At 44.8% G+C, this 13,499-nt stretch overlaps 1 protein-coding gene across 3 annotated transcripts; it reads left to right on the top strand.

The window, feature by feature from the left end:
* The first annotated feature begins 106 nt into the window (after nt 1–106).
* APEX1 (apurinic/apyrimidinic endodeoxyribonuclease 1) lies at nt 107–12,973 on the top strand. Of its 3 annotated transcripts, none has more exons than XM_014067691.2 (5): nt 107–177; nt 5,690–5,831; nt 7,822–8,003; nt 10,140–10,332; nt 11,170–12,973. In XM_014067691.2, the coding sequence occupies exons 2-5, from the start codon at nt 5,771–5,773 to the stop codon at nt 11,682–11,684; spliced, it is 951 nt and encodes a 316-aa protein (XP_013923166.1). In that variant the 5' UTR covers nt 107–177; nt 5,690–5,770; the 3' UTR covers nt 11,685–12,973. The 3 variants fall into 3 exon arrangements, with proteins under 3 accessions (XP_013923166.1, XP_013923165.1, XP_087570252.1); XM_014067690.2 differs by having other exon boundaries at nt 113–208; XM_087714126.1 differs by lacking the exon at nt 107–177 and adding an exon at nt 3,462–3,534.
* The last annotated feature ends 526 nt before the right edge of the window (nt 12,974–13,499 follow it).

Here is a 13,499-nt window from a genome sequence, read left to right as displayed (position 1 = left end):
TCGGCACGTGACCGACGCGGAGGGCGCCTTTTCTTTCTAAACCTGCCGTTCCTCCAATTGGCTCTAGGGAGCGTTCCGGCCCGCTTGAATAAATAGCTCCGCCTCACTCTCTGTCACGTGACCTTCTCCACTCCACGTGCTGCTCTTTCTCTCCAAGGATTGCTGCGGATTCTCTCGGTGGGTGCAGGGAAGCCTCGCGTCCGGCGTGGTGAGAGCCGAACGTTGCTTAAAATAAAAATTACTATTGTTTTTTTTTTTTTAGTAAGGTTTTTCCTAATTGCATTTCATCCGCAAGCGAGCCAGGGTCGATATCCCGGCCTTCCATTTTTTTTGCATTTTTTAAAAATAAAAAAATTCCCCCTCCCGTGCATTTTTAAGAATGGGGTGGCAGGTAGAAATTCAACAGGGTTAGCTTCCAAAGGACGTCTGCACCCTCTTGTCGGAAGGGGTGGGTGGGTTAGAAAACAATGCCCCTGAGCAAGTTATGAATGCAAAGCGAACCTTACTACCCATGTTCCCCAGTCACTGACCCGTTATGGTGGGATTGCTTTTGATGTTGCCAAAACAATGGAAAGAGGTTTTAATCAAAATGAGAATAGAGCTGGAAGGGACCTTAGAGGTCCTCTAGTTTAACTCCCTGCTCAAGCAGGAGACTGTCCAGCCTCTTCTTAAAAACCTCCAGTGATGAAGCACCCACAACTTCTGGTGGCCGACCGTTCCGCTTGTTAATTGTTAGGAAGTTTGTCCTTAGTTCCAGGTTGCTGCTCTCCTTGATTAGTTTCCAACCATGGTTTCTTGTCTTGCTTTCTGGTGGTTTGGAAAAATAAGTTGGCCCCCTCTTCTTTGTGGCAGCCCCTCAAATACTGGAATACCTATCTTGTCGTCCCCCCAAAAACGCCTCCTTTTCTCTAGACCAGTGCTTCCCAACGTGGGACCCACGTCCCACAGGCAGGAAATTAGATTTTTAATGGGGGGCAATTTGAACCTTGTTTAAACCAAGTTAATGGCCTTTTAGGCTTCCGGAGTAGAATTCTTTCGCTTGTTAAGTAAAGTAAGAATTATATGTTGGGGGGATGGGATTGCATCAGGATTTTAGAGATGCTTAGGTGGGCATGGCCAAAAAAAGATTGGGAACCACTGGTCTAGACAAACCCAAATGATGCAACCATTCTTCATGTGTTTTAGTCTCCAAGTCTTTCGTTATCTCAATTGTTCTCTCTGCTTTTTCCAAAGTCTCAACATTTTTTAAAAGTAACTAGTGACCAAACTTGGATTCAGTATTCTAAATTGTGCTCTTACTAAGGTTTTATAAAGTGATACTAATATTTCACATGATATTGATTCTATGACTGTGTTACTTTTTTATTTCACTCTTATCACTTTTAAAAAATGTTAAAACACACTTAAAAATGAACCTAATTTATCAGAGGCTTATTTCAGAATGTTGCAAACATTTCAAATACTGAATTTCTTCTATTGGTAATTTAAAGAAAAAGATGGTTCCTTAATTCTCAGCATTTTTCCCCTCTGATTTAGATTTGGCTTTAAATCTGCATGTAAATATAACTTTGGGAGAAATATACTTAGGGACCACACTATGAAAAGATGACATAGTATATTGCTATTCAGTCGACATTTAATAAGCTTAATGAGTGAATTAATTCCATAGAGATATGTATATATCTTTGTTTCCTCCTAATTATGGATTTTTTTAAAGGTTTAGACTGTTTAATCACTATGACTTAGGAATTCTTTTTTCTTCCATGTATAATCAGTGTTAAGTATCCATACTATTCTTTTATTTCACTATTTTGATAAAACAATATCAAAAGGGAGAAGCTACATGCAAAGCTGCCTTAAAACCTCAGAGAAGAAGGGATATAATACAATACATAAATGTATTTATGGAGATTAATACTTTTCAAATCTGAACTTTCAAAGAATTTATAGCCCTAGGAAAGGAGCTTGTGGTACAGAGGGAAAAAAAGAGCTGAATATATATTTTTTTGACAAAGCAATCAACAGGCTAAGAGTTAACCAACATTGGGAGTGCGGGTGGGGGGGGGGAATAGCCAGTAAATATTTTTTGCAATATAATTGTTACATAGTGAAAGAGAGAAGGAAGATAATGTTGTTGTAAGAAATACAGTTTGTTTGTTTTATTTTTGGAGGTTCCTATGCAAACAATAGAGCCTGCAGTATCATGGTTAAAGTGTGATATCTCAGAAACTGGAATAACAATTTAAAAAAAAAAATTGTGTGCGTTGCAGAGCAAATAGCTCCAGCATAATCTTTTACTTTCAGGCATGTTGCAATGAAAAGGGCCAGCTTCTCATTTTTATTGTTGGGACTCAGAGGCATTCCTAGAAAATTAAAAATGCTACAACCTGGGATCATGGTTTAAAGCAGGCATGTCCAAACTGTGGCCTACAGGACCTATTTGGCCCTGAACAGCTAATAATACAATCCCATGAAATCATAAACTTTTAACATTATGTCCTCTTTATATTATATATTTAATACGTGGCCCAAGACAATTCCTCTTTACTCAGTCTGGCCCAGGCAAGCCACAAGGTTGGACATGCTTATTTTAGGAAGATCTAGAGATCTGTTTTCTGAATCCTTAGGCCAGGAGTCTGCAACCTTAAACACTCCAAAGAGCTATTTGGGCCTGTTTCCATAGAAAACAAAACAACAGGAGCCAGAAAACCTGGGTTGGCATGGCCAACTCAAAGTCATTCCTACCCAGTCATATCACACACACACACAAACACCACAGCTATGCCAACCCAGGTTTCATGGGTGTTTTTTGTGGAAAATGGGTCTCCCCCCCCATTTCTGTTTTTCTCTCTTCCTTCCTTCCTCCTCTCCTTTCCTTTCCCTCTTCCTTTTTCTTTCTTCTTTCTCTCATTGAATCCAAAATAAAGTTATTAATTGTGGGAAATTGCTTCTCTGTAATCTTTTCACAGTGAACTCTTAAATTAATAGAAGCTGGCAAGATTGTACTAACAGCAATAGCATATATATTTCGAATTTGACAATATAATACATTATCCAAAATTTTAAAAACTTATTTTCACATGCATTTTGGTCATCTCTGTTATTTCCTTTAAACAACAGACTTTCTTCCAATTTGTGCCTTCTGGCAAACTGCAGTTTTTTGGGCAAGAAATCTAGCTTGCCAATGCTTTCGTCATAGATCTGAGAGAGTTTCTTTCTCTTTCCCTTTCTTTCTTTCTTTCTTTCTTTTTCTCTCCCTTTTCTCTCATTTATTTCCCTGTCTTTTCCCTGTCTCTCATTCTCTTCCCCCAGCTCACTCTCATTTCTCTCTCCCCCTTCTCTCTCTCTCAATTGTTTCTCTCTTTTCCCCTCTCTCATCCTCATTCTCCATTTTTTCTCATTTCTCTCTTTCTCCTCTTTTCTCTCTCTCTCATCTCTTTCTCCCATGTGCGCGTACAAGCAGGATACTCTCCTGGGCCGGGATCACGCCGGGAACGGCGACGACTCCTCTCGCTGCGGCCCCTGCGCAGTGAGGTGAGTAGCCAGCTGTGCTACTCAGTAGAGCCCGAGCTCTTCTCTCCCTGCATCTGGCGATGGCGGCTGCACTCCCCCCCCCATCCCCCTCATTCCTGAGCCGACACAAAGGGGACCTTGGCTGGCTCTGAACTGCCCGCGAAGGCTGCTGAATCGTAAACAGCAGCCAGTCGTGGGCAGTGCAGAGAAAATGCTAGGGGGTGCTTCAGCTATGTGACTCTGCAGAGAGGCTCAAGCCTTCTTGGAGCAGAGAGCAGGTTACGCGACTGGGTTGGCAGTGAGTCGCAGGAGAGGGGGTCAAAGCGGGGGCATGCGGCTCCAGGGCCATGGGTGGCCGACACCCGCCTTAGGCCTTCCCGCTAGCAGGAGTGTGCTCACAGTATATAGATAATCCTTGACCATTCGTTTAAAGAAGGTTTGAAGTTACAAGGTTGCTGAAAATTGTGACGACCCATGCTTGAATTTACAGCCATCCCCTGCAGTCATGTGATTGTGTTTTGGCACTTTGCAACCAGCTCACATTTACGACAATTGCAGCATCCTGGAATCACACAACCACTTGCAACCTTCCCAGTCAATTTCTGACAAAGTCGGTGGGCCAAGTCGGATTCACTTAATGACCATGTGATTAATGAGCACAGTACAAGTGTGTTGTAATAGCAGGTCTTGTCATGTGATGAGTCATTTAATGACCGCATCATTTAGTGGCAAAAAATTCTGGTCCCAATTGTGGCTGTAAGCCAAGGTTCTGTTGATGCTCTCAAAATTAAAACTGTCCCCGTCGGCACAAAACATGCTTCTTTTTTTTTTCAAACGCGCTTCCAGCACTGCAGAATAAAGCACATTAATTTTATTTTTAGTAGCTGCATTAGGTGGTTGGCTTCTGTTCAGCTTTGGATCAGCTGAGATGCTTTGATCCTGTTTGAAAGTAAAGCTCTCCCTCATCCAGGTTTCTCCTGCAAAGGAGACAATGGCGTTTGGCAGGCAGCCATCCTCTTATCATTTGCTTTGAGGAAAATGATACCCATGTAGGTCAAAGAGGCGGTCGTGGGCATCTTAACTATTTAAACGATTGGCTTGCCTGCCTTCTATTCTTGTTAGGGACTGGTTGGCCCAAAGTAACATCAGCCAATGAAATGGTTGCAGCCTTCTTAGCAGCCCATTTATTCTTTCTAAGAACAGAAGTTTTGATGTGGATGGGATTCTTTCCAAACGGATAGAATCCGGAGACAAAGGAATCATTTTTGTGGGGCCAGGAAGGTGGGTTGCTGATGGAAGAGAGGAACAGTCAGGGATGGGCTTCAAAAATTTCAGCAACGGGTTCTCTATGCGGTTGCTGGGTGGGCGTGGCCTAGTCAGCCTCCTGCACCACGCCAGGGGGAAGCATTTTTGCCTTCCCCAGGCTCTGGAGGCCTTCCGGGTGGCCTGTTCCCGCCCCCCCCCTCTGTGTGGGCCCTGCACTTAACCTCTCATCTAAAACAGGCCGCGTGGATATTCCTGAGGGAGGGGGGCGTGGTGGGGTGAGCGGGGCCAGCCAAGGGTGGGAATTGGAAGTTCTCTGAACTGGCCATAACTTTAGCTATGGGTTCTCCCGAACCTGGGCGAACCGTAGCAGCCCACCCCTGAGAACAGTGGATGCATTTGGAGGAGGAGAAAGGGGCGCTCACGGGATATTCTGAGGGAAAACAAAGCTTGTTTTGGATATTAAGTAGGGGCACAGGCTATTGCAGGCTAACACTGCCCACTGCCAAAAGTTTGATCCTGGACGGCTGAAGGTTGACTCAGCTTTCCATTCTTCCGAGGTCACTAGAATGAGGACCCAGATGGTTGAGGGAAATACGCTGACTCTGTAAACCACCCGCAGAGTGCTGTAAAGCATTATGGGAAGGTATATGATCCATGGCGGTTAGAGTGGTTAGAGTGCAGTACTGCAGGCTATTTCTGCTGACTGCCAGCTGCCTGCAATTTAGCTGTTCAAATCTCACCATGCTCAAGATTGACTCAACCTTCCATCCTTCCAAGGTTGGTAAAATGAGGACCCAAATTGTTGGGGGCAAGATGCTGACTCTGTAAAGCGCTTAGAGGGGGCTGCAAAGCACAAGTGCCAAGTGCTACATAAGTACTATTGCTACATAGCAGTGTTCTTCTTTTCAAGGAGACGCTACTGTTGAGAAGCCTAGCGTTGGCCAAACAAGGTAGCCGACTTCTTCGTCTGAGACACATTTGTGGACCTACAATGCCAAAACGAGTGAAGAAGGAAGAAGAAGAGATCCTTCCAGCGGAGGAAGGGACCACAGGTATGGAGTTCAGTCCTAGCATTAAAACAGGGGTTGATTTGGGAAAGAGAGGTGTCCCTTATTTTATGCTCATTCTGTATTTTGGACCTGAGGACCTCCTTGGTGCTCTTTAATCTTTCCAAGTTTACCTCTTTGTTGAATGGCCTCTCGTTTCCTTCAGCCCTTTTCCTCCAACCACAGATTGTAATTTGTCAAATTTGTGACATTTTGATATGATGAGCCCCCAACCAAGTGGTGGAATTCAGCAGGTTCTGACAGGTTCTGGAGAACTGGTAGCGGAAATTTTGAATAGTTCGGAGAACTGGCAAATGCCACCTCTGGCTAGTCCCAGAGTGGTTTGGGAATGGAGATTTTGCAATATCCTTCCCCCAGGAGTAGAGAGGGAATGGGAATTTTGCAGTTTCCCTCCCCTGCCACACCCACCAAGCCACGCCCACAGAACCAGTGGTTTAAAAAAATGGAATTTCACCACTGCCCCAACCTATATCTTCTGTCTGATGCTGGGAATGGAGGAAGGGGGAGAATAAAATGGAAGGAATATTTAATTGTGACATTTCATAGGGACTGGACTACATCAGTCAAACTTGCTCAGGACTCAAATCCAGCAGATCAGAGTAGAGCACGATGTGTGGACTTCAAGTCCCAGAATTCCCCAGTCAGCATGCAGGCAGAGGAATTCTGGGAGTTGAAATCCATACATCTTAAGGTTAAGGGTGAGAAACACTGCAGTGTAGATCAAGCAGGATTGGGAATGGGAGAACTCGGATCAGGAGATAATACATCTAGTTCTCGACTTACAACCATTTCTTTGGTAACCGCTAGAAGTTACAACAGCACTGAAAACAGTGACTGGTTTTTACCCATGGTCACATGATCAAAATTTGGAGGCTTGGTTCGTGTTTGTGAGAGTTGCAGTGCCCCAAGAGTTACGTGATCCCCTTTTGCGACGGTCTGACAACCAAAGTCCAGGGGGAAACTAGATTCACTTAACAACTGTGTTACTGACTTAACAGCTACAGTGATTTATTTAACAACCGTGATAAGATAAGTCATAAAATGAGACAGAAACTCACTTCACAACTGTCTTGCTTAGCAACATAAATTTTGAGCTCAGATTGTGGTCCTAACTACCTGTCAAATCCTTTCCCAATCTTGATTAGAACATGACTCTCGTGCTGAAAATGAACTAACCCATATCTGTAGAAAATGAGCCAAATTTTAAAATCAGTCTTACCTGATTACAGTTAAGTCGTTGAGTTACGAGCACAGAATTTGAGCCCAAAATCTATGTTGCTAAGTGAGACATTTCTTAAGTGAGATTTGCCACATTTTACAACCTGTATTGCCACAGTTGTTAAGTGAATCATTCCCATTTGTTCAGTTAGTCACACGGTTGTTAAGTGAATCTGGCTTCCCCAGTGTCAGACGGTCGGAAAAGTTGGTCGCATGACCCTGGGACACTGCGACCGTCATAAATAGGAACCGGTGGCCTGAATTTTGATCATGTGACCATAGGGATGCTGCAACGGTCATAAGTATGAAAAAAGGTCATAAGTCGCTTTTTTCGGTGCTGTAATTTTGAACAGTCGTTAGCTGAACGGTTGTAAATCGAGGAATGTCTCTGTTTCCAATGGCGTCTGATTTTCATCAAACAATGGTGGGTTGCTCTTACTGTCGCTACAGGTACGCTGATCACGGTCTGTTCTTGCACCCGCCTGATGTGCGCTGTGCATGCATACGCAATGCACCGCCCCTGTGGCAACCAGCAGCTTGTTGGGGCTCACGCAGGCATCGCACGCTGTGCTCACATGCGCACTTTGCCATTTGCTATAAAAACAGCTATAGAGCCGCGGGTGGGCCGAACGAGCCACCGCAGCGGTCTCAGCTGCTCCCGGACATGACCGTACGGCCATACCCATAGCAACCCACCTCTGAAGCAAACACCTGTTCCTCCTCCTGTAATGTTGTGTCTTGTTTCTCTTTCCCTCAGAGCCAGAGCCTAAAAAGGCGATGGGCGATGCACCAAAACCAGAGAAAGAGGCCGATGGGCCAATCTTGTACCAAGATCCTCCTGATAAGCTCACTACACCCAGTGACAAAAAATACACTATGAAGATCACATCCTGGAACGTAGATGGCATCCGAGCCTGGTTCAAGAAGAAGGGCCTGGAGGTAACTCAAGAGGAGAATCCACCATTTTGTTTTCCTACTGGTTTTTTCCACGCTGGGTATGGCGGCGATGGTTTTTCCTCTACCCCCCCCCCCTCAAAAGAGGGACGGAGAATGTCATAAAAAGATAATCTGCATTTAGACATCACACATCGAATAAAATATCCTTTATTGTCAGTCTTCTGGGTACACAATGGCACACACTAAAACAAAATTCCGATGCCCACTCTAGACGGAAAAGAAGGGGGAGAAAAACAGCACCCACCAAACACTGTCGTCATCCCTAAGAAAATAGATTGGGAGGGGGAAATTGTAAAAATTTGGTCTAATTGGGATTGACTCTTAATGAAGACATGTCATGTAATTTTACAGGGGATCCTCATTTAATAACGCTAATTGGGGCTAGAAACTCCGTTGTTAAGCAAAACAATCATAAGTCGGAAAACCACATGCTCACATTGCTTAGCAACTCCAATTCCGGTTGCCATTGTTAAGTGAGGATTTCATGTGATTGTGACTTATGACTTCCTGCCGGCTTCCCCATTGATTTTGCTTGTGGAATTTGGCTTCCCCAATGCTGGCTTCCCCATTGATTTTGCTTGTCACAAATTCTGATCATGTGATCATGGGACACCATAATGTCTGGAACTTCAAGGACTGGTTTCTAATGCCATTCCTTCAGTACCAGTGTAAGTTCAAATGGCCACTGAACAAGTAGTCATTAAACGAGGACCACTTGTATTGGCAGCAATACTATATTGAAACTGTCTGGCAGGTTGAACTTTTGGGTTTTGCCTAAGGGCATATAATTCTATTGTTTTATTTAATTAAATAATATACAGGTGGTTATTGACTTGCAGCAGTTCTTTTAGTGACCATTCGAAGTTAACTGAGGGTGGCGCAGTGGTTAAATGCAGCACTGCAGGCTACTGCTAGATCAGCAGGTCAGCGGTTCAAATCTCACCGGCTCAGGGTTGACTCAGCCTTCCATCCTTCCGAGGTGGGTAAAATGAGGACCCAGATTGTTGGGGGCAATATGCTGACTCTCTGTAAACCGCTTAGAGAGGCCTGAAAGGCCTATGAAGCGGTATATAAGTCTACTGCTATTAACGACGGCACTGAAAAAGGTGACATGACCGATTTTCACACTTACGACTGTTATAGTACTCCCAAGGTCACGTGATCAAAATTCAGAAGCTTGGCAGCTGATTCATATTTATGACGGTTGCAATGTCCCAGCGTCACGTGATCCGCTTTAGTGACATTCTGAGGAGCAAAGTCAGTGGGGAAGCCAGATTCACTTAACAATCAGGTTACTAACTGAACAACTGTAGTGATTCACTTAACAACTGTAACGAGAAAGGTGGTAAAATGGGGCAAAACTCACTTAGCAAATGTCTCACTTGGCAACATAAATTTTGGGCTCATTTGTGGTCGTAAGTTGAGGACTACCTCACGATCTGTTGTTAATTTTTTAATTGGCCACACGCTTTCACACATCTGGAGGGGGTTTGTGCTGGGGAAGGCTGTTTGTTGCAATTCATTGTGGATATTGAATGAAAACAATATCTGCATTGTTGCAGGCCATCAAAAAAACAATTATAAAAATAGTGTGGCGGCGTAACCAGCAGTGGAGAAGGGAACAGGCACTCCCCCATGGTGCTACTAGCAACCAGCTTGGTTGAAATTATCAAGGCGGTGTTGTTTTTATATCCCCTTGTGTTCAAACAACCTCTCTTGGGTGAAGGAGTAGAACGACTGCCAGTTTGAACTGAGGTAACGGAATATGAGGCAACTGGCAGTTGGAACAGAGTTCTTTTTAGGTGGGGAGGGAAGGGGTAGACTGTCTAACTCCTTAGTATCCGAATGTGTTAACATAAGGCAACTGGCAGTTAGAACGTAGTTCTTTGCCAGTGGGGAGGGGGAGTAGAACTCCTTAGCATCAGAGCGTGTTAATTACTGTATGGATAGGATGGTTTCGAAAAATCCTTTCTTAGCAAGCACCTGGGAGCCAAAAGGAACATACATGCCAAATTTCAAGTTTGTAGGCTTTCCGGTTCTGGAGATATGATGAATGAATGGTATTTGGTTTTTATATGTATGGATTATATTATATTATACTAATTATATTCCCTGCAGTGGGTGACTGAAGAGGACCCTGATGTTCTGTGCTTACAAGAAACAAAATGTACAGAAAAACAGTTGCCTGCTGAGATTCGGGATCTGGCCGAATACCCCCATAAATTTTGGGCCTGTTCTACTGACAAGGAAGGCTACAGCGGCGTGGCTATGCTCTCCAAGAACAAGCCTCTAGATGTCACTTATGGGATAGGTAGGGACTTCTCCATCCTTATTTTGGGATCTTAGTTCCTCTTAGACTGGTGAATTATCCCCTACAAAAGCATAAGCAGTGAATCTTTGTTGCCTTGGGGGAAAAAAACACTCTGTTCTTTGGTGGTGGTGGTGGGGGGAATAAGCTGAGATAGAAGAGAGCATGCTTAAGGATTTTAAGCCAGATCTCCAGGTTGCTGTCCAATAAAAGGGCTTTCCCAGGTGGCTGAGCCTATTGTAGATACTGTTTTGAAAGAACGCCTGTGTCATGTTTTACAGCAAGTGAACTCAAGGTCCCAGGGGCCACATCCGGCCCTCGGGGTGCTTGGATCTGGCCCGCAGGGCCGCCTTTGAAACAGCAAAGGAACAACTCATGGTGCCTCTGCGAGCGAAAACAGAGCCTGGCCGTGCAGCATGTGGCCTCCCCAGCCTCCATTTTCACCGGCAAGGGCTGCAGGCAAAAATGGAGCCTTGATGAGTGACGTGGGGCTGGCCACCCCCACCTTGGCCACCCCCACTTCCCGAGGTCAAAACACAACCCTGATGCGGCCTTTAATGAAAGTCAGTGGAGAAGCCAGGTTCATTTAACAACCAGTTTACTAACTTTATCAACTTTAGTGATTCACTTAACAAATGTGGCCAACAGATGTCTCAATTAACAATGGCAATTTTGTGCTCAGTTGTGGTCGTACATTCAGGACTAGTTATAATGGGAAAGGCGGGGAGTTGTCAGGTGGAATGACACCCGACTGGGAAAGGCTGGAACATGTCTTCCTCTGATTGTGCTTGTTCAAAATCAACATTGCTCTTCGGTCTCTCTTCTGCACTGTTACTGCAGGTGAAGAAGAGCATGACAAAGAAGGCCGGGTTATCACAGCGGAGTTCCCCTCCTACTTCCTGGTGACCGCCTATGTGCCCAACGCCGGTCGGGGACTGGTGCGCCTGGAGTACCGCCAACGTTGGGATGAGGCCTTCCGCTCTTACCTGGAAGGCCTGGTTGCCCGCAAGCCGCTTATTCTGTGCGGCGACCTCAATGTAGCTCACCAGGAGATCGATTTGAAGAATCCCAAGGGAAATAAGAAGAATGCGGGCTTCACTCCAGAAGAGCGGGCTGGTTTCACCCAACTGCTGGAAGCTGGCTTTGTCGACACTTTCCGGCATCTCTATCCTGACACCCCCAATGCTTACACTTTCTGGACATATATGATGAATGCCCGGGCTAAGAATGTGGGATGGAGGCTTGATTACTTTGTAATCTCCAAAGAGCTTCTGGAAGGTTTGTGTGACAGCAAGATCCGCTCCTCAGCCTTGGGGAGTGACCACTGCCCCATCACCCTCTATGTGGCCGTGTAACCCATGCAGACAAGGCCCAGCCCTATTGTAGCTTCAGTGGGAAAAGAAAAAGTTAAAATTATGTCTATGACTACTCAACCCTAATTTTAGAGCAGTGTTTTTCAACCATGGCACCCTTCAGACGTGTGGACTTCAACTCCCAGATCTCCTGAGTGGCTGACTGGGGAATTCTGGGAGTTGAAGTCCACTTGTCTTAAGGCAGTGATGGCGAACCTTTTTCGTACCAGCGTGCCAACCTGCGTGCTGGAAATAGCATGCAAAACCATCCCACGAGGAACGTGCTGCCTCGTTGGTCTTCCCACGTGCAGGAGCAACAAAACCCAAGAGCAGCATTCCATCGCACGTGTGCGCTAGTACCCAAATTTATGGTTACTGGCGCAGATGCGACAAACAGCTGGCCATCACACTTACATGCAATGGAAAGCCGGATATTCGGGGGCCAGTGCACACATGCGCACTGGGACACTACTCTTCCAGAATTCAGCACTCCCATGTGCACGAAAACCAGCTGGCCAGCATGTGTATGTGCACAGATACATGGAAGAGGAGGAGTGAGGCTGTGCATTCCTCGCGCGGTGGTTTTGCGTGTTGTTTCTGGCACGTATGCCATAGGTTCGCCACCACTGTCTTAAGGTCGCCAAGATTGAAAAACACTGCTCCAGAGTCAGGATCTGAATCCTTTTCCATAAGGTAAGCTACTCCCAGGCTGCTAATAGGGTTCCTCAATGTAATTTTGTTTTTTTCAAAAGGCATATGTGGCCACTTTGGGGTTAAATGGAAATAAACTCTTTGAGTTTCTTCTGCCTGCTCAAGTTCTCCAGAGAAAATGGCTTAAAACAGGTGGAGAACTGTGGCCATTTTATGACCTGTGGACTTCAACTCCCAGAATTCCTGATCCAGCATAGCTGCCTCAGGAATTCTGGGAGTTGAAGGCCACAAATCATAGACCCCATATTTCTCCACCTCTAGCTTAAAAGGTGGAATTGGAGCAGGATGGGTGCAAGCTATTAAAAGCATCCATTGATTCCGGAGATAGTAAGGATCATACTGGAGTCTTCTAGTGTTTGCAAAATAAAAAAATAAAAAAAAATATGGCTAAGTGGAGGCATTACTCCACTGCTCTTGTTCTCCAGATGTTAGCTATCTTCCGCGTTTTGAGTATTGCCCCTCATGAAAAAGTAGCCTGCCTTCCTTCATTTTATTTTCCCCTTCCCACTGCTTTGAGAAAGGTGGAATTCACCGAGATGTATTTTGATTTCCCAGAAAACATTAAACTTTCCTAATATAAATCAACCAAGCTTGTCTCATTTTCTACCCGGAATGCTATCTTTTAGCAATTTCAGCGTGGTCTTATAAGCAATAACTTCCTTTAGCTTTCAATTTTATCTCCACCTGACGGTCAATGTAATACAGAAGAATTTCCCATCTGAGTTGGTTTTCATACTGACTTTGGTAGTTACATGTTCTACTAGCTAGATATGCGTGCTTCACAACGAAACTCTGATCAGGCTATGCAGGAGAAATTCAGTTCACAATCAGTTGGCTCGGTGGTCGGTAATTAAAATACATAAGGGAATATTGCTCCCACCGCCTTGAGTCCAGAAGCAGTTCCATAGGTGGAAGGCATAGACATTTTGGTGAGGTACTAACATTTAGTACTGTAAGGAGCCCTAGATCACTTCTGAATGAAGGAGTGAAATGTCTGCCAGTTTGAACTGAGGTAACAGAATGTGAGGCAATTGGCAGTTGGAACAGTTCTTTTCAGGTGGGAAGGGGTAGTAGAATGTCTAACTCCTTAGCATCAGAGCTGTTAAT

This window comes from Thamnophis sirtalis, unplaced genomic scaffold (assembly GCF_051295495.1).
Source record: "Thamnophis sirtalis isolate CommonGarterSnake01/CBP01778 unplaced genomic scaffold, rThaSir2_p1.2 scaffold_4, whole genome shotgun sequence".
Taxonomy (NCBI): domain Eukaryota; kingdom Metazoa; phylum Chordata; class Lepidosauria; order Squamata; family Natricidae; genus Thamnophis; species Thamnophis sirtalis.
This window is presented reverse-complemented; position numbering and strand designations above follow the sequence as displayed.

Coding starts and splice junctions, on each gene's coding strand:
- APEX1 (XM_014067691.2), top strand. CDS start 5,771: ATGCCAAAACGAGTGAAGAAGGAAGAAGAAGAGATCCTTCCAGCGGAG. Junction 5,832..7,821: donor AGCGGAGGAAGGGACCACAG/GTATGGAGTTCA, acceptor TCTTTCCCTCAG/AGCCAGAGCCTAAAAAGGCG. Junction 8,004..10,139: donor TCAAGAAGAAGGGCCTGGAG/GTAACTCAAGAG, acceptor TATTCCCTGCAG/TGGGTGACTGAAGAGGACCC.